This window comes from Orycteropus afer, unplaced genomic scaffold, assembly GCF_000298275.1.
Source record: "Orycteropus afer afer isolate SDZICR_OR568_19922 unplaced genomic scaffold, OryAfe1.0 scaffold00002, whole genome shotgun sequence".
NCBI classification, from domain to species: Eukaryota; Metazoa; Chordata; class Mammalia; order Tubulidentata; family Orycteropodidae; genus Orycteropus; species Orycteropus afer.
The window spans coordinates 19791452-19813765 of record NW_006921589.1 but is presented as its reverse complement, the minus strand read 5'-3'; the positions used below and the strand labels follow the sequence as shown (position 1 = coordinate 19813765).

The window sequence follows — 22314 nt, the reverse complement described above, 5'->3', positions numbered from 1 at the left end:
AAGCAGGTTGCCTTATCTTTCTTCCATTGAGCAGCTGATGGGTTCAAACCACTGACCTTTGGGCTAGCAGCCAAATGCCTTAACCACTATGCCACCAGAGCTCCTTATGTGTGTATATATATAGATATTTAGATAAATAGAAACATACATACAAATACTCATATATATGAAACATATAAAGTAATTTAAGCAGATACATATTGTCATCTATACCTGAAGACTAAAAAAGTGAATCAGCTACGTATCTCTGAATTATAAGTTTTATTTTACATTAATTCTTTTCTATATAAATAATAGATAAAATACACTCAATTTATGCACTGATCTATTTAATGTATTTATCTCTTTATACATTAGGAGTTAGTATTTTGCATAATAATATCATAGTACAGATGGAAGAATGATGACTGGCACCTTGTCTTCAAAGAGTAAAGAATGAGAAAAGAAGATAGCAGGTTTCAGCTCTGGTCCTTATGGATTCAAATGGGAAAAGTTACCTAATTCAGCCTGAGAAGAGAAATTTTCTTAGAAGAGAATCTCAGACACTTGGTGAGTGTCTGAAAGTATGACTAGTAATTAGTCAGGCAAGGAGAAAGGCAGGGAGGTTCAGACAAGTGAACTATAACAACTCTATCCATGGAAGGGAATATAAATAGGAGACTGCTGAAAAGTCTAAGCTCTCTGGCTTTGTTAGACTTGATCCTGTATTAGTTGCTGACATTTTGCAGGGTAGATTTGTTGGGACTAGAGATAACATAAGCAATTAATCACAGGGGCTCTTAACTAGGAGGCCTTGGGCCCCTAAAAAGTAGGAGTATATGAACTTGAATGGAGAAAAGTTACAATGTTTTTTCATTAATCTCTTAATAATATATATGATTTCCATCCATTAACAAGGACCAAATCACAGTATAGTATTAGCATTACTAGCTACATTGTAACCAATAACAACCATTGATATGTTTATTTTACATTATAGGTGTTGATAAATTATTATTTATACTTATCCCTCTTTCAAAACTACATTAGACTTCAGTACAAGTGCTGGGATTTGTTTTTCTTTTTAATTTGACATACTCATAAAGTATTGATTTTACTATATAACATTTACTTTTAGAAAATGTTAGTAACTGCTTTTCAATATAATTGATTTTCCTTGTAATCTCCTATTATTTACTTTATGCATTTTCTGATTTTTATGCATCCATGTATTAAGAGATATATTTTGTGCCTATTTATCCATTTAATGCTATTCTGAGAAGGGTGTCCATGGGCCTTACCAGACTGTCACAAGGTCCATAGTCCAAAAAATGTTAAAAATCCAGAGATTGTTTCAGTATTCCAGGCAACAGATGGAATCTTGAAGTAGGTTAATAGTAATATGAATCAAGTAACATCAATATATAAGCAAAATCAAGATGACTTAGTGATTAACTAAATGGAAAGAACCAAAGAGAGTGAAGTCAGTGATGATCTATGTTTTTAAATTGGATGACGGATTGATTGGTGATGTGTAGTTCTGAGAGTCATCAGGATAGAAGTTATATTTAAAACCATGGCACACCTGAGATCACCCATCAGGAAGAGGTAGAGGAAGAAACTGATTTAGGATAACACTGCAGGAAATGAGTATTCAATGGATGGCCAATTCATTATTTCAGCTACGGGATATTCTGGAGTTCTTGGGTCATTCAAATGGTTAACGCACTTGGCTGTTACTCAGAAGGTTGGAGGTCTGATCCACTCAAAGTTACCTCGAGAGAAAGGCCTGCCTAGCCACTTGCAAAAAGTTAGCCGGGGAAAACCCTATGAAGCAGAGTTGTATTCTGACACAAACAGTTCCACTCTAGCACACATGAACTGACTCAAGGGCAATTGTTAGGTTTTGTATGGTATATTGAATATGCATAATGTTTCAGCAAGTAGAACTAGTATGTAAAAAATAAAAACTTTGACAAGCAATTGGCATTTCATTTGTAAAGGGCCATTGGCTATGATTCAGCATTTACAATTTTTGCACCTGCAATTATTTGCATGTAAAAAAAAAATGCATTCACATTTGCCTAATTGTAGGCAGAACAATCCAAGTATATCCTCAAAAAGAAGAGCACAAAGAGATGCCATCTGTGAAAGTGCAGCAAACCCCTCAGACCTTTCCTGTTCCAAATTCTGTGAGGCTGGTGGGCAGACTTCCCTTTTGGCCCTATCTCAGGCTTTATTCAAGCATTCCAGGCTATCAGACTGATAAGCCACGAGTCAGCAGGCCTTTCCTCTCATCCAACCAACATGCTCTTTTCTCCCAAATAAAAAATATACTATATTATGGGAAAACTGAAAATGGAAGCCGTTTCTGAAGCACATCATTTTCCCTTGTTAGTGTGAACAGATTCAATTTTGTATTCACGAGTAATTTTACAAGGTAGGCTACTTGAATGCTATAAAGATGAAATATCATATAAATTTCTGCTCAAGGGTGACATGCAAACTTTTTTTTAAAAAAGTTTTAGTCATTTATTAAAAATATGGCTGTCAGTTTTGATAAAATATATTCATTTTTCTTCATTATATTATTAGGGCCATGATGCAATGTAATAATTGTCCCCTTGGAGTTTGATTTCCTACAAAAGTATCATAACACAATCAGTATTATAGAAAATAATTATTGAACTATAAGAAAGACAGTTATGATTTCAGATGGGAATTATATAATAATAGATGAGAAATATAAAACCCAGATTAAGACTTGATAAAGATTTTGATTTCATACAAATGTCAGTAATAGTAAATGTGGAAACAACATAGCTTGCTTTATTAAAATGAAACAGATTCCAGAAAAATTTTTTCAACAGTTTTAATAATAATTTAAATATTGTTTACTTATCATTTAATCATATTCCATGCTCTGGATCTGATAATTTCTCTGTGGTAAAAAAAAGTATAAATTATAAGTATGGATAAGTGGGTAGTTTATTAGGCAATGACTAAAATTAGAATATAACATTCATTCCTTTTATAGGAAATCTGTCTCCACTCTATTTATAGTGTCTGGAATCGCAATAAAGTTTTACCATGAGGACTTGCGGAGGGAATGGAAAATTAGGAATCCTATAATGTTCACTAGTTTTTATTATTTAATTTTTACAGTGAGTACCTGAAAAAACTAAACTCACTGCCATCGAATCAGATCCAACTCATAGCAACCCCTCCTAGGCTTTCGCAGTATCACTACAGAAGTAGATTGTCCAACCTTCCTTTCGAGGAGTGGCTAGCGCGTTTGAACTGCCAGCCTTCTGATTAGCAGTCAAGTGCCTTAGGCACTACGCCACCAGAGCTCCTTACAGTGAGTAGGGAGGTACATTTTTGTCAGTGGTGTATGGGCCACAAAAAGTTGAAGCATTAGATACACACCAGCCTTAAGTTTATAGACAACGGGGCACAGTTTAAGACTTCGGAAATATGATGTTATGGGTTGAATTGTATCCCCCAAAATATTTATTGGAATCATAACCCCTACACTTGTGGAGAGGAAGCCTGGTGACAGTGGTTAAGTACTCAGCTGCTAACCAAAAGACAGCTGTTTGAACCACCAGCAGCTCTGCAGGAAAAAAATGTGGCAGTGTGCTTCTGTAAAGATTTATAGCTGGAAACCCTATGTGGACAATCTATTCTGTCCTACAAAGTCACTATGAGTCAGAATCAACTTAATGGCAGTTTTTTTTTTTTTTTTTTCTTTTTAATAACCTATGCACATAATCCCATTTGGGAAGATGGCTTTCTGTGTTATGTTAATCATATCAGTATAGGATATGTCTTAAACCAACTCACTTTTCAGATTAAAAAAAAATAACAGATTGGGCATAGAGAAATAAGTACGTGGAAGGGAATGAATATACATGCCTCATTGAGGACACCGAGGAACCCCAAGAAAAATGCTAGAGCAACTAAGACAAGAATATACCCCAGAGTGGGTAGAGTGCACCTTGCCACAGAGCCGTTGCCCTAAATTCAAATTTCTAGCCTCTTAAAATGTAGGAAAATAAATTTCTCTTTGTTAAAGCCACCTCTTTGTGGTATTTCTGTTATAGCAGCACTAAGGAAATAAGCCGTATGGTAAACCTAAGATCCAGCAAAGAGAATTCATTAGAAGCAAAACATAGGCCAGCTATTTGTTCTAGCTGTTGTACATAATTGAACATTTTGATGAATGTGTTCAAGGTTTAAAATATTTTAGGAAATACAGAGAGACATTTTGCAACACTAAAGTGGATAATGCTACTCACATCCAGAGCTACCATTTGTTGACACCAGAGTCAAGTTGGACGGCCATGGATTCCGGACAATGTCTTGCCAATGGATTGTGTCTGCGTAACACAGGAATTTGTTCTGGTCTACATAGACTCCACCATTCAGGATTTCTGTATCAAAAAGAAGGAAAGAGAGAAAGAGGTTTTGTTTTTTTCCAAACTACATATTGCTGAAAAGGTAGTTAATAAAAATGATTAACTCAAACTATTTTCAATGTTAAATTGGATTGACATTGTTAAAAGCCAAGTTATTTTTCACTGATTCATATACTTTAATTGCAGAGAATTGATAAATAGAAAAATACAAAAAAAAAAAAAACTATTCAGAATCCTAAAACTCAGAATAAAGAACTCTTAATGTTTTGGTATAACAAAACCAAGCCCACTGCCAATGAATCAATTACAACACAAAATGACCCTATCTGACACAGTAGAACTGCCCCATAGGGTTTCCAAGGCTGCAATCCTTTATGGAAGCAGCCTGCCTCTTCTTTCTCCAGCAGAATGGCTGGTGGGTTTGAACCACTGACCTTCTGGTTAGTAGCCGAGTGCTTAACCACTGCATCATCAGAGCTCCTGAACATTGTGGTATAGAAGCTTTTATTTTGTTTTTGTTTTTAAATGGAATAGTATGCATATAATATTTTACAACCTGCTATTATTATTATTATTATTATTATATAATGAGCATTTAATGATAATTACGTAGTTTTTTCTCTTATTTTTAAGGTTCTCTGGTAGCGTAGTGCCTAAGGCACTTGACTGCTAACCAGAAGGCTGCCAGTTCCAACACACCAGCCACTCCTTGGAAGGAAGATTGGGCGATCTACTTCCGTAGAGGTTCTGCCTCGGAAACCCAAGGGGGATCGCTATGAGTTGAAACGACTCAACAACAGTGAGGTGTTGTTTTTTTTTTTTTTTTTTTTCCGGTGGTGCAGTGCCTAAGGCATTTGATTGCTAACCTGAAGTCTGGCAGTTCAAACCCAACAGTTGCTCCACAGAGAGAAGATAAAGCAATCTACTGCTGTAAAGATTTAGTGCCTCGGAAACCCAATGGAGGTCGCTATGAGTAAGAATCGACAGGATGACAGTGGGTGTGGTTTGGTTTGGTTCTGTTACTTTAGTGAGGATATGATATACCAGAGTATAAATCAAATAGTAATGATTTCACCAATCCTCTATTGCTGGTCATTTAATTAATTTTCAGTGTATACCATTTAAATCACATTTAAAATGAGGCTTAAATTGTTTATTTTTGAATATTTCTTTAAAATAAATTCCACAAGTGATACTTCAAGTTCATAGTGTATGGATATTTTAAAGACTTTTTATGAGACGTCAAAATCCCTTAGAAAGAGTGTTTCAATCAATGTGAGATTGCCAGGAGTTGGTATATAAGTAATTAGCAGAGAGGGGAAGCTAAAATTAATGCTTCATTGAGAAAAATATTCTTTGACATCTCAAATGTAGTCAATATAATTATCAGTTACTCTTTAAAAATAACACACGGTACAATAAAAACCCTATGGTTCCCTGAAATAAGACCATGACTGTGACACGGAACAGAAGTCATTTTCTACTTGATTCTGTATATTACAACATTGGTCTTGATTAGCTAAGCTGTTCCCCAAGAAAACGGGTGACCACATATACAGAGAGTATCAAGTTCTATAGAAACAAAAATGAGATATTTACTCTGAAAATACCACTTTTATTATTTGAAAATATTGGTTAGAAATACACACAGTAGTTTCTTGCCTGATATCTACCACATTTTCCCCTCCTGCTCAATATAAAAACAATTTAAAAGAAATCATACAGTAGTCCATAAAACATCCAGCTACAAATACCAAAAATGCAATCAGCAGCAGTTTAAGCATTAAGAAATTATTTTTTCTTAGACATAATATATCCGTAAGAAGGCAGGTGTAGATGTTATTCTAGCTGTTCTGTCGTCTTCAATGTGTTCATTTTCTTTACTGTAGGCACAAAATGGCTTCTGCAACTATAAGCCTCTTTTCCAAGGGAGAATAAGGCAACCAAAGTTTTCTTCCTAGCAAGGTCCTGCCTTTTCGTTTGGGAAGAATTCTCTCCCCAAGGATCGTGCCCACATTTCATTGCCCAGAACATTGTTACATGGCCACCTTCACCCCAACAAAGACGGAATATAAGCAAGTATTTAGGTGAGCAAATTGCTACTCAATTTATACCAATATTCATATTAGTAAGAAGAGGGAAATGAATATTAGGAAGTCAATGGACAGTCTCTATCATCATAGCCTTAAGAAAACCTACTATCCTATGCAATTCCCTAAACTGAAGACACAGGGATAATTTAAACCATGGCAACAACAACAAAACCTGTTGAAATTTTTTGAGTTCAGTGGCTTTTGACTCATAACGATCCCAGAGTACAAAGTAGACCTACCCACAGGGTTTCCAAGGCTGTAACCTTTATGGAAGCAGACTGTCACAACTTTCTCCCACTGAGCAACTGGTAAGTTTGAACTGCCAACCTTTCAGTTAACAGGGAAGCATTTAATCACTGTACCACCAAGGCTTGGTGGCAACATTAAAGGGGTATTTGTGGAAGGGAGATTGATGGGCACATCTCAAGTATCTTATTGAGTTACTTGTATAAATTCTACTAGATTATTTTTAATACTTCAAGGCTTTGCACATTTGAAGTCATTCTCATTCCCGTTATCAATCCTCTCACTGAGTTCTGGTACCATTTTCTCAGGTGAAGGGCAGGGGAGAAGAAACAAAAAAAAAAAAAAAAAAGAAAGAAATTAGATCATCTTTTTACTTATAAAACCCCATTTATTATTTTTCATGACTTAACCACACAACCTTCATCAGAACAGAAGGGAAACGCAAGATGTAAGAAAGTTTATGAAATGGATTTCTACATTAACATTGCTAAAAAATGTGGAGATCTCATGCTAATAGCTTTTTCATGAGACATTAGGTGATGTTCTTCTGTTTCACAAATAATTTTTCATATGTGACAGAGAAAGGAGATTTTGACTGCTATCCAGGAAATGAAGATTATTTTTCAGTCTACATTTGGAAAAGTACTACCGTAAAAATGTGAAGAGAAAAGGTAATAGCTCAAACGTCCTGGAAAAAATCTGTATTTTTCAGGAGTCACATTTTAATTCCAACCAGTTCATACTGAAGGGACGCAATATCTATCTCCAACTTCCCGTTGGAAGATATTAAAATAGAATCAGATTAGATTAGACTGAATAATAATCTCATCAAATCCCTTTCTTCAACAATATTAATCTGCTACTGATGTTGACATTTGTTTCTTAGAAATATTCTATTCAATAGCTTTGGCTTATACTTGGAAAAGGGACTTAGAGAGGAGACAATAATAACTTAAGAATAATCTTACATGGCTATATTTCAAATTAAGACTACAATTCCATGCTATGAGATGACAAAATTCAAAATCCAGCATCTGCTAGCAATTTTAGTCAGGAGGATTTATAAACTTTTAGTATTTAACCATGGGACAGTTTATTCATGTATTTGTATGAGTCTCCCTGGAAATACAGTCCTTTTTCCTTAATCTTTGGCCTAGACTATACTTTGTTGTTGAATGACAAAGCTCCACGTTTCTGAAATGTATGTTGTCCTGGTGTGCACAGGGCAGTTTCCACGTATACTTTCTATTACAGTTTCTTTTCATCAGCTTGCTTCCCTCAATATCAGGCAGTGATACAACAATTGCATTTATTCATTTTTAAAGTTTTTACTGATATTTGTAACTTCATAACATTTTTAAAATCATAATTCAATAGGCTTTTGTGAGGAAATATTTAAGGTTCTTTTTTTTTTTTTTAAATCCAGAGATGCAAATTACTTGCTGGACAGTAATTTCCTCTGTCTCAGTTGTCTTTAGAGGCTTGACTGAATTTTTAGTTAGCAAGGGACAGAGCATCAGAAGGGAGAAAACCTTGGTGAGACATTTATGTAAGAAGATACCAGAAAAGTATCTGGATGTGCTTTTAGGTCCGTTTTTGCTAACACACAGGAACAGGAGAGCTTCCAATAAAGGTTATTAAAGATTTATGGAAAAGTGTCACCTGTTTTACAAAGAGTTTCCTTCTCACTACCATGAAATAAGGAGATTAATAGCTAAATTAAAAAAAAAAAATCAAGACAATTTTTAAGCCTAAAGAAGATGGGCACAAATCTAATTGCTCTCCAAGCAAAGATGTATAAAGCCTGGAAGTGTGCAGACATTCAAAAACTCTTGAATATGTGAATGAGCTTAATGTAATCTCACTCTATTGTACTTAAATTTCACTGTAGAAAATAGAGTAAATTAAGAGAGACATGAACATATTCTTGAACATCTAATCAATTGGTAGAAAAAAGTTGCTATGGGATTTCTTATCATATTCTATAAAAAAAAAATCTTTGGCAACTCCAAGCAACATAACTATATCATCTTTAATAAATGTCATAGTTAAATATAAGAAGATCTATTACATATGACATCCTGGAAAAAAAAAAATCCTTTCATCACTGAAAAATTCCAGTAAACACTAAACTATATTAGTGTCTCAAAAATTTCCTACTACATCAGTGCACACAAGCCAAGTAAACAATGTCATGAACCTTTTTATTTAGAGTAAGTACATTGTAACCTAGGTAGGAGCTCTGGTAGCATAGTGCCTAAGGCACTTGACTGCTAATCAGAAGGCTGGCGGTTCAAACCCACCAGCCACTCCTCGGAAGGAAAGTTGGGCAATCTACTTCCGTAATGATACTGCCTCGGAAACCCAAGGAGACATTGCTATGAGTCAGGTCTAACTCCACAGCACATAACAACAATAACAACATACTATATATACATGCACATATATCATGGAATTTGTCACAAATGCTGGTCAGTTAATTTCTGTTGTTGTTGTTGTTGTTGTTGTTATGTGCCGTCGAGTCGGCCCCGACTCATAGCGACCCCTCCTTGGGTTTCCGAGGCAGTATCACTACGGAAGTAGGATTGCCCAACCTTCCTTCCGAGGAGTGGCTGGCGGGTTTGAACCGCCAGCCGTCTGGTTTGCTAGCAGGCAAGTGTCTTAGCCACTATGCTACCAGAGCTCCCTAATTTCTGTTATAGTCCCTAATTTTAAAGTATATATACTGACCTAGCATAGTGCCTGAGGCACTTGACTGCTAACCAGAAGGCTGGCGGTTCAAACCCACCAGCCACTCCTCGGAAGGAAGGTTGGGCAATCCTACTTCCATAGTGATACTGCCTTGGAAACCCAAGGAGGGGTCGCTATGAGTCGGGGCCGACTCGACGGCACATAACAACAACAACAACAACAACATACTGACCTAATAAAAGTCCATGAACATTCTATTGGTCATCTTAACTTATTCTCAATTCCATCAATTCAGAGGTTATTTCTCTTTTGTTCTAAGCTATAGTCTTGGTGTCTATCATTATGCAAGGCACAAGGACCATACACAAAAGTATTTGCTTAATGAAAAAAAAAACATAATATCTTGAGGACAGAAAAATATATTGAATAAAGCAATAAATACAGATCTTACTTATAGGAAAAAATATACATATAATTTTGAGGACAGAGTTTTTGGAAGCTGAAGGGAAATTGCTTTTATTATATCAAATGCTTATAATTAATAAGAACAAAAATTACTGCAGATAGTATGTTTGATATCTGTAACACATTTAACATTTTCCACAGGTATTCTTAAACCTATTTTTGTGCACCAAATTTAATTGCTATTCACCACATGAATAATGATAATTTTGAGCTATCCTTAACAAATTAAAATTCTCCAAATCCTGAACCAATAACCTAGCATTTACTACACAGAAGTCTAAAGACCTGGGACTGGCCAATTCTGTGCTATAAAAGAGAATATACCTGATTCAAATTCAGCAGGCTTCAAGGGAACATCTCTGGAGCAAGGGATAATCTTCAATAATCTTATTAATGGCTGTTATATATTTTTTAATATATATACAAACATCCTCTCTCATCCAACACATGTGTTATATAAGTCAGATGAAATTTATTACTAGTGCTTATCAAACCTTTTAAGGACATGTTTTTATTTTGAACTGTGAATCTACCTCAAATATTTGTTTAAAATTATTTTCAGAAAGTATCAAAGTGACAGCCTAACATTTAAAAGAGGACATAAAGCGCTTGTGTCTTCACTTTCCAATCCATAAACGTTAGTTACTTGACTGTTTCTTGCCTCAATTCTCCTTTTCATGAGTCTAATAAAGAGGAAATGTTTGTGTTATTTGAATGAGTTCTTTTGTGTTCTTCATTTCTTTTCAAATGCTAGTTACTATAGTGAATTTTGGGATGAGTGCACATTAGCAGAATCCCTGGCATTTTGCAAATATATTATCTCAAAAGAAAATGTGGTGAAATACTGAATCACAGCTTTTTATATATTTTTTTTCCTTCCCTGTATTCCATACCCTAAATTTGCAAATTAACATGATCTCCCTACTAGATGTACCAAACTCACTGCCATCAAGTTGATTCCAATTCATAGTGACCCCCATTAGTTTTCCAAGGTGGTAAATCTTTATGGAAGTAGATTGCCTCATCTTTCTTTCACAGAGCCACTTGTGGGTTTGAACCACCATCCCTCCAATTAGCAGTCAAATGCCTTAGGCATGGCACAAAATTGCTTTGACCTCATGTACAATTTGTAACTATTTCATAATAAGATTGAATGTCTTTCTTTTTTAATAAAAACAAAATAAAGACAATAAATTCAGATGGAGTCAGCCATATTCTCCTTCAGTCTATGGTGCTAACCACAAACTTTTCACTTCTACTCTGAAATCTACTGACCACAATGATATAAGATCTAATAAGTAGGATATAAATATTTAACCGGAATTACTGACTGTGTCTAAATGTCTTGCTTTCCATAGGTGTATTTATAGAGGTCAACCTTGGAATTAAAATAATTAAAAAATAAAGATTACAAATACTGACTTGTTTCATTACAGTGGGGACAACTGAATAAGGTATGTGTCAGACTTTTATTGCCTGTCCAAGCCACAGGGCACAATCAAGAAGTTAAATTCCATAAGGGCATAAAGACTATTTTGAGGATGAAGCTACAGAAAGTAGTTACTGGACTTTTCTCAGACATAAAACAATGTGTCTTTCTCACTGTCATCACCTCAAGCCACACAAGTCTGTTGGCAGATAATGATACAAACGTAATATAGCTCACATCATCCACCTGTGATACTTAATACATCATCTCTGGAATGGCCTTGGTCCAGAGATTTCTGCATCCTTCTGAAACCCAGACCTTTCAGATGGGCGCACAATGAATTGCTGCTACCCCACTGGGTCAGCCCTCAAGGTTTATTACTAATAAGCAGAAACTCTAAAGGCTAATGAGAACCGGGTGCTTGAGGAGACAATGGCTCATTCATCATCAATCAAGCTTTGAAGTTTTTATACAGATGATTGAAGGAGAGTTGAAGTGTGCAAAATTGAAATGTCACATTTGTATTGGGAGGGGGGAAAGGGTGATAATGTAAATGAGTGATTTAACCTTCTGTATCTCAGCTCAATGATCAGAGGCAAAAGCTCATGGATGCAGATATCGAATGGTAGGAAGCAACAGTGAACCTGCTTTCGATCAGAGCAAGGCAATTTCAGGAAGAAATTATCAGGCCCATTGGTTAAAAATCAGTTTAAGAGAGAAAATAGTAGCACAAATGTCTTTATTTCAATTGAATGGAGCTCAGTAATGCTTTCTACAGTGTTCAAATTTATTATTATATACTTCAGGGTACACTAAAATTCTTAGCTTTCATTATGTTGCAGTGTGCTACAACCACCTAGTTCTTGGGGCTGCACCTTCCTCTGGCTCCCAGAACACCAATGATCTGACGCTCTCAACTGACATAGAACAAATCCTGCCTTACTTTTCTACTTATTCTTTGTGTGCAGGTCTTGTCTCTCCTATTATAATGTAGGCCCCTGGTGCTAAGAAACCATGCCATACATCTTTATGCCCTAGTGTCAAAAGGAGTGTCAAGCACCTAAGAGAGATGAAAATGTTGTTGATTATGATGATGATAATGACGGAATCCTTAGAATATGATTGACATTTGTAAAAACCTGTTGGGTGTTTAATTGGTAACATTGTTTGTGTTCTCTCCTCCTTGAGTACTAAATAATGTTTACATTATGAACGACATATAAATATTGAATAAAGTTAGTGTGATCTTAATGTATTATTTTTTCCAATCTTTTAAGAAAGTAGTATTCACTTAAACTCATTTTATTTTGTGACTGTCTTTAAATCACAATTTTTCTTCCCAATTTGTTCTCTAATCTCATTATATAATTCTATATGTGTATCTTATCTTTACCTCTATATGATTACCATTTTCTCTTTCATCCTTTCCCCAAAATTTTACTCTCTTAGCTCTGGGGGCATAGTGACTAAGGTATTTCACTTCTAACCATAAAGTTTGTGGTTCAAACCCACCAGCCACTGTGTGGAAGGAAGACTGGGCAATCTACTTCCATAAAGATTTACCACCTCAGAAAAGCAATTGGGGTTGCTAGAAGGAATCGACTAGCTGGCAGTTTGTTGTTTGTATATTTCCTTATATTTGTTAAAATAGAGAAAAGCAGGATGTAATGTCACACTCAAAATTTGAGATTCATCAATTCTTTCACCTCGTATTTAATTAGTCAGAATGTTCTAATAAAAATTCTTCACAATGCCTCATTTAATTTATCCTTTCTTTTAATATTCATCACAAAACCAAACCAGTTACTGTTGAGGCAAATCTGCCTCGTGGAGATCACATGTGTCAGAGTAAAGTTTTGGTCCATGGAGTTTCCTCCAACACCCAATGGCTAATCTTTCAAAAGTAAATTACCAAGAATTGGAATGATAGGCAGTCCATCAGGCCTTCCCCCCCCACGCCCCCGAAGAACCTCTGGGTAGGCTGAGCTACCAAACTTTTGGTTAGCAGCAGAGGGCTTCGCCGTTTGCAGCACACAGAGACTCCGTCATACCCACCCACTGCCACCCTCGACTTCAGGTTCTGTCATCTCATGCCAGATTCAACTTATTGCCTCTCGCTCTACCCTATCAATCCATCCTATATTTTTAAGTCCTAATTAATATATTCTATACAAATTAAATATAATGATTAGGTGTATCTATATTAGGTACTTAAGGAGCCCTGGTGGCAGAGTTGTTAAGTGCTCAGTTGCTAACTGAAAAGTCAGCTGTTCAACTTATCAGCTGATCTACAGGAGAAAGATGTGGCCATCTCCTTTGGCAAAGATTCACAGCTTTAGAAACCTAGGGGGTAGTTTTATCTTGTCCTATCGGGTTCCTATAAATCAGATTGATTAGATGGCAGTGGGTTTTGCTCAGTATTGGTAGTTAGCTAGGTAGTTAGGTAGATAGACTGAGAGATAGATATAGCCTCCTAAAGCATTTGACTGCTAACCAGAAGGCTGCTGGTTCAAATCCATCAGCCACTCCTCAGAAGGAAGGTCTATTTCCATAGTGATATTTCCATAGTGAAACCCAAGGAGGGGTCGCTATGAATCAAGTCCGACTCCACGGCAGTGAGTTTGGTTTGGTTTTATCAGGCGTTTGAAGTACAATGTCAATAATACTGAATTTAGTTAACTGAATAAAACTAGGTTCAAAATCTGATTTTCTACATACTAGATGGGTGATCTCATACATGTTTATAAGGTAAACTTCTTCAACTTTAAAATGGGGACATTTCACTCACAGTCACTCAGTTGATTCTATCCACTTTACACACTACAATTACTCAAATAGTTGTTGATTGATTGATATGCATAGGATTATATTTCCTGCATATTCATCTTAATTTTACATTAATTAAGATTAAGTTAGGTGTGATTTTAAAAAGATAAGAGTTTTTGTTTTAGATAAAAGTCTAGGGAAGTAATCTAAGGTGATTATGGAAAAAACAATCATAATCATCAGGGGCCAAGACTGACTCTTCAATATAGAAGGAGTTTCCACCTGGATGAATACAGGAATGCATGAAGAAGAAAAGAACAATGGAAACAAAAGAACAAAAGAAAGAACAAAGGATAAGTACACTTCTTTTTATAAAGGTATACTGCAAGCTTAAATATCACTGGTCAGAATTCAGTCATGGAGTCACAGGTAGGTGCAAGGAAAGCTACAGATTATAATCTTTGCTCCAGGTGATCATATGACTAGCTAAAATTTATACACATTTTTAAAATAGAAAATGATCATGGATATTGGGATAGAACTGTCATAATAACTTACAAGAAATATCCTTGTTATCTCCTGAATATCTATAAAACTATGCTATGGTAACTTGAAAAATTGTAAAGGTTTTCTTTTTTTCAAAATGTTTACAGGTATAATGTATACATATAAATATGTAAGTATTATATGCAATGCATGCTTACAAACTGAACACATTCATGTAACCAGCATCAGATCAAGAAATGGATCACACCAGCATCCCAGAAGCCCTCCTTTGGTTTCTTCCTCTCTACACTCCCCATACAGAGTGATACTGAGCAAGATTCAAAGTGAACTTTGAACAAGATCATTTTTGCATGCTGTTGTATTCTACATAAATGAAATGAAAACCCATGTATTCTTTTGTATTTGACTTTGTTTGCGCAACATGATATTTGTGAAATTTATCCATATTGTTGTATTTAGTTGTACATTGTTCATTTTCATTGCTGGGAGGCATCATACAACAGGCATACATTGACAAGCATTTGGGCATTTTCCATGTCAGGGCCATTACAAATAGTGATGCTATGAGCATTCACACTATGCTTTCTGGTGACCACATGTACACATTTATGTTAGGTACATACTTAGAAATGGAATTGCTGGACCATAATGGCAAACCGTTTTTCAAAGTAGGTTTTTTTTTTTTTTTTGTCAAATTATACTTCTATCAGGAGTCTATGAGCTATCTAGTTGTCCCTAACCTTGTCAATTCTTGGAATTTTCTACTATAATGGAGCCATTATGGTTAGTATTAGTAGCACCATTTTAATGACTAATAAAGTTGAGCCTCTTAAATATTCTTTTTGATGTGTAATTTTAAAAGGCATGATATAATGTCTGTTTAGTTGGGTGGAGTGTTACTTACAAAACACTGTAGAATACCTGACGTCTATTTGAGATCAATAGTAAACTATTCCATTACTCCTCATGTAATTGTGGTGGTTTGCATGTTGCTGTGATTCTGGAATACATGCCTTTGGTATTTAAAATACTACCAGAGTCATCCATGATGGGCAAGTTTCAGTGGAGCTTCCAGACTAAGACAGACTAGGAAGAAGGACCTGTTGATCTACTTCTAAGAATAATGGCCAGTGACAACTTTATAAAGAGCAGTGGGATACAGTGCCAGCAGACGAGCCAGTCACATTGGAAGGTGTTCAAAATATGACTGGGGAAGAGGAGCCTCCTCAAAGTAGTGTTGACCTTAATTTCGTATATGAAGAAAACCTTTTGGAGTCATCACTTGCAGATGCACCATGACTTAAATAAGAAGCAGCAGGAAATACTGACTAACAATTATAATGTGGAATATATAAAGTACAAATCTAGGTGTTGTATAGTGAATTACTTGTATGGCTTTTCAAGCCATAGTCTTTGTAACTCCCACCAGTTTACTGGGTGGGGCCATGAAAATAAGGTATGTAGAACTCTGATGCTGGGATTGGTTAGTTTTGTCACTCTGCCAGGCTTAAAATGAGCCCTTCTAGAGGCAGTGGGGGCAATCTCATTGTCATCCAGAGAGAAGAGCTGGAGGTGAAGTATAATGTGTCCTGGGACCCGAGATCCCTGCACTGAACCTCCTTGGCAAAGACACCTGGCAGAGAGAGATGCCCTGGCAAAGGGAGATACGTTGGCTGAGAGAGACACCCAGTTGAGAGACAGTTGCAGTGGAACCAAGAGGCCCAAGGCAGAGCAGCAGGCTTACCTGGTCCACAAAGCAAGACAGCTTAGTGTCCTTGGGCAGGAGGCTTGCTGACAGAGTGGGATGCACCTAGGTGTACCTATTGGCAGAGCTAAAAGAGCTGTGTAACACTTGCCCAAGCAGGGCAGAGGCCAGGCTGAGAGGCCAAGGACCAGAAAGGTGGGCCTGAGGGCATAGCAGAGGGGAGACTGTACTGATCGAACAATTGTATCCTCACCATGTCCCTGAACCTAACTTGTAGCCTGTTACGTCCCTAATAAACCCTATAATTGTAAGTATTGTATGTGAGTTCTGTGTGGCCATTGCAACAAATTATTAAACACAGAAGAGAAGTAGTGTGCCGTGGGAGGGATAGAATTGGTAAAGGCTGGAGGGTGGCAGCATGTCTGGCCTCATAGGAATAAGCCTTGGGCTGCTAATGGTGATTCTGTCTTCCTCTTACGAATTTACAGGAGGTCAGAAGATGCTGCCTTCACGTCCTTTTAGCACTAGGAAGATTGGAAGTCATCAAAAATGACATAGAACACTTGAAGATAGATATCATAGACATTAACAAGCTGAAATAGACTGGTACTAGTCATTTTGAATTGGACAATCATATGGCCTACTATGCTGAGAATAACAAATTGAAGAAGAATAACAACACATTCATTATTAAAAATAGTATTTCGAGATCTATCCTGAAGTAGAAAGCTGTCAGTGATAGGATAATATTCACATACTTACAGGGAAGACCAGTTTCTATGACTATTATTCAAATTTATGCACCAACCACTAATGCTAAAGATGAAGAAATTGAAGATTTTTACCAACTTCTGCAGTCTGAAATTGATTTAGAGAATGAACTTAAAAAGCATTGATAACTACTGGTGATTAGAATGTGGAAGCTGGAAATGAAGAAGAATAGCTGGTAGTTGAAAAATATGGTCATGGTGGTAGAAATAATGCTGTAGATAGAATTTTGCAAGATCAATGAAATATTCATTGAAATTATCTTTTTTTCCACAACCTAAACTGCAACCATATCTGTGGATCTTGGCAGATGGAATACATAAAAATCAACTAAATTACATCTGTGGTAGTAGAAGATGGAGAATTTTGATATCATGAGTCAGAACAAGGTGAAGGGCCAACCATGGAACAGACCATCAATTACATGCAAGTAAAGTTGAAGATGAAAAAAAAAAAAAAAAAACCTGAAAACAAGTCCCTGAAAGTCCAAGTATGAATTTAGAGACAATCTCAAGAATAGTGCTGATGCACTGAATGCTAATTAGAATCCAACAAGTTGTGGGATGACATCAATTACATCATACATGAAAAAAAAAAGTCATTAAAAAGATGGGAAAGGGAGAAAAGACTAAAATGGATTTCAGAAGAGATTCTGAAACTTGCTTTTGAAAGTACAGTAGCTAAAAATAATGGGAGAAATAATTCAGTGCCTCAAGAAGACAAAATAAAGTATTATAATGAAATGTAAAAAGACCTGGAGTAAGAAAAGCAAAAGGAGGAAATGATCAGCATTTCTCAAGTTGAAAGGAAGGAAGAAAAAATTCAAGCCTTGAATTACAATGTGGAAGGATGAAAAGGCAAGCTTTTGAACGATGCAGGAAGCATGAAATGAAGATGGAAGGAATACACAGAGTAGGACTGGTTGACGTTCAAACATTTCAGGAGCGAGCATATGATCGATAACCCACGATACTGAAGGAAGAAGTCCCAGCTGTACTAAAAGCATTGGTGAAAAACAAGGCTCCAGGAATTGATGGAATGCCAACTGAGATGTTGCAACAAAGAGATGCAACACTAGAAGTGCTCACTTGTCTATGCCAAGAAATTTGGAAGACAGCTATCTGGCCAACTAACTACAAGAGGTGCATATTTTTGCCCATTCCAAAAGAAGTGCGCCAAAAGAATGTAGAAACCCTCAAAAACATCAGTAATATGACACTCAAGTGAAATTTTGCTGAAGATAAATCAAAAAGAGTTGCAGCAGTACATCGACAGAGAACTACCAGAAATTCAATACTGATTCAGGAGATAAGGTGGAAAGTGGGATATCATTGCTGATGCCAGATGGATCTCGGCTGACAGCAGAGATTACCAGATAGATGTTTACCTGTGGCTTTTTGACTATGCAAAGACATTTGACTGTATGGATTATAACAAATTATGGATAACACTGCAAAGAATGGGAATTTTAGAACACTTAATTGTGCTCATGAGGAACCTATACATAGACCAAAAGCCATTTGTTCAAACAGAACAAGAGGACACTAAATGGTTTAAAATCAGAAAGGGTGTGTGTCAAGGTTGTATCATTTCACCATACTTATTCAATCTTTATACTTAGCAAATATTCTGAGAAGCTGGACTAGGAAGAACACAGCATCAGAACTGGAGGAAGACTCATTAACAATCTATTTATGTGTATGGCACAATCTTGTTTACTTTAACAGAAGAGGACATAAAGCATTTACTGATGAAGATCAAAGACTACAGCCCTCAGTGTGGATTACTCCTCAACATAAAGAAAACAAAAATCCTCACAACTTGGCCAGTAAGCAGTATCGTGATAAACAGAGAAAAAATTGTAGTGATGAACGATTTCATTTTACTTGGTTTCACAATCAATGCCAAAGGAAGCAGTAGTCAAGAAATCAAATGATGTATTGCATTGGGAAAATTGGTTGCATATATTCTCTTTGAAGCAAAAATGTCACTTTGAGGACTAAGGTGCACCTGACCAATGCCATGGTATTTTCAATCACCTCAGATGCATGTGAAAGGTGGACAGTGAATCACAAAGACCAAAGAATTGATCATTTGAATCATGGTGCTGGTGAAGAATGTTGAATGTAGTGCCATGGATTGCCAGAAGGACAAAGACATTATCTTGGAAGGAGTACAGCCAGAATAATAATGCTCCTTAGAAGCATTATTTTGGGATAATGAGATTTTGTGTCATAAACTTTGGACATGTTATTAGGATAGACCAATCCCTGGAGCTGGACATCATGCTTAATAATGTAGAGGGTCAGCAAATAAAGGAAGACTCTGAAAGAGATGGATTGACACAGTGGCTGCAACAATGGTTTCCACCATAGTAATGATTGTGAGCATAGCAGTATTTCGTTCTGTTGTACATAGAGTCATCATGAGTTGGAACTGACTCAACATCAGTCATCAACAACAACAGTAAACAATTATGTAAATTAATGTATTAGAGATTACTCTCAGATTACCCTTCTCTTTTTTTGGAAAATCTCGCTCAGAGTTTTGAAAGATATTTTTTAAAACATCTTGGAAAAACATAAAACAAATTTGATATATGTTTTAATAAAGAGCAAAGTATCAATTTCATACGAGGGATAAAAAGTTCACATTAGGTAAATACTTCTCTGATCAGAGGAGCACAAAATTTATAAAGAGAAAGAATGAGGAATTCTACCCTGTCTTCTTGCTAATAAAACAGAACACTGTTCTGTACATAATGTTCAAATATTTTTATTTCCCTATCCACCAGAAAACCTTCATTACAGACAACAATCCTCTTAAATAACTCCTCCAGGTTTCCAGAAAATGTAATTGCTTCAGTAGAACAAATCAGTAGAGTTCAATGTTTTCATTAGCAATAAGAGGGAAAGTCATATTAGTACCCAGAAATGATTTGTCCCTTTTATTTACAAGCTTTAATACAATAAGTCTGGGATAGACTGCAAGGTCACTTTCAAATATCTCACCTACTATATTAATGCATACAGTTTTAAGAAATCTTTTCAGGACATGTGATCACTTCCCTACTTCTTGAGGATATTTCAGAAATGTATGATTTTTCGTGATGACAGTAATAACAAATAATATTGGTATGAATGTTTGTTGCTGTCAAGTTAAGACTTGCAAATAAAAGATAACAGTGAGAGAAAGAATGGCTTCATCTTGAAAAATGATTATAATTTTCCAATATATGAGAATTTGAAAACAGCACATAAGAGAATAATGACTCTATTAATACATGAGTTGGGGGCATGATGTCTCAGTGAACTGGACATAATATTGAAGTAATATTAAACATAAAAATAAAGACAAGATTTTTTATAGTGAAAAATTAAAAGAGAAATCATAAATAGGAATAGAAAGCAGGTACAGGCACATTTATAAAAACCACAGTAAGTTGGTCCAAATTAATTGTCTTTTAAAATAGAGTTTTATTCTAGGGAATATCAAAAAGCAAAAATGAGATATAAGTTATCATTTTATAAAACCCCAATTATTAAAATATGAAATACCAGGTACCATGGTAAAACAGAAAGGGAAATACCTTTGGAATTAGATTTTGATACTGGTTTAAATATATTATATATTACATAAAGAAAAATGCACAGATATATGGTTTTTTCCCACACAAGTACATATTGTGTGTGAATGTGTATCCACAAAACCACCACTAATGTGAAGACACAAAATATTTTTACCAATCTAGAAATTTCTCTCGTGCTCCTTTCCAGTCAACACCCAAATACTTTTCCCTCTCTTTGAAAACTAGAATTTTGACTTCTATTACCACTAATTTTGTCTGTTTAACAACAAATTTATTTTCATTTAAGGGCAATAATCGAATATTTATTATTTTTTGCTGGTAGTACAGTGCCTAAGGTATCTGACTGCTAACCAGAAGGTTGGTGGTTCAAACCCTCTAGTCACTCCATGGAAGCAAGACTGGGCAAAGATTTACCACCTCAGAAACTCAACGGGAGTCACTATGAGTCAGAATCAACTCGGTGGCAGTAGGCTTTTTTTTTTTTTTTTTGGCTTGGTTATTCTATTTTCTGACTTCTGTTACTGACAATAGTTTTTGACATTCATTTATACTCTTTTGTATTAGTAGTTTGTTCATTTTTATTACTGTGCACTATTCTACTTTGCGAACATATCACAATTCATTCATAGACTGGTTCATATTTTAAACACAGTTGTGCAAATTTTGGCTGTGTAATTTCAGGTAAGTTGGTCTCTCCAAGTTTCTTTCCTATTATCTCTAAAATGAGGATAGTTGCAAATTTCTGTGAAGAATAAAGATTCATCTTTTAATATTCATATTCCTTTATTTGCCACTGAATTACTATTATGTAATTATACATTGTATTTTCTAAATTTAGGTCTTGTTTAGGAACATGTGTTAATACTAACTTACATATATCAAATGTTGTTGGCATTTAGGAATTTTTAATCATATTTCTTTAGTAATAGTAATAAATAAGTAAAATGAGAATGATAATATCTACATTGTTAGGTTAAAGTGAAAATTACAAATTATGCACATATAGAGCCTGGTACATGCCAGATACTCAAAATACAATAGCTACTTCAGTAGGTTTTCACAGTAGTTCAGGAGTTTCCTTTACCTAAGGTATTTTAAAGTCCATGAACTTTGGCTGAAGTATGGAAGTTTTGGGAAGCAGAAGACAAAATGAAAAGTGAGAATAATATGCAATCCCCATTACGTTAAGTTTGGTGCACAGTATAAAAGTTTTAGAGCTAAACATATTGAACTAAACTATTACTAAATGGCTTTCCAAAGCTGGTTAATAAAACTATTTTGATTTTCTTTATTAACAAAAAAGTGTTCCTGTGGACAAGGTTATAAATTCTATAACTTTCTCTCTCATACACAATAATCTTGAATACCTAGTAGAGTTATCCCTTTGGGTCATTTCTTGTTATCTTTGTTACTCCATTCTGTGACACCATTTATGGCTGTTAGATTTCTCTCCATTTAGTTTGGTGCATAGTTCGTAGGTCACAAAACCTCCATTGTCAATATCTAATCTAAAGGTGACCTTTACTTCTGCTGCCACTACCACTGTGTTTTCAAGAAAAAAGGGTAACTTCAAAAGATTGAGAGAAGCAAGGTGAGATTTGCTCTTCCATGGTAATGATCTGGCATTTCTGCTGCAACCGAAGGGGATAATTAGG

General features: G+C 35.6%; 1 protein-coding gene across 1 annotated transcript in view; it reads right to left on the bottom strand.

Moving 5' to 3' along the window:
* The window catches only part of ERBB4 (erb-b2 receptor tyrosine kinase 4), a 1111475-nt gene that overhangs the window by 489584 nt on the left and 599577 nt on the right, over nt 1-22314 (bottom strand). Inside the window, exon 4 of the mRNA XM_042783534.1 lies at nt 4281-4415. Within this exon, the coding sequence (XP_042639468.1) occupies nt 4281-4415 (135 nt within the window). The remainder of the gene's footprint in view (nt 1-4280; nt 4416-22314) is intronic.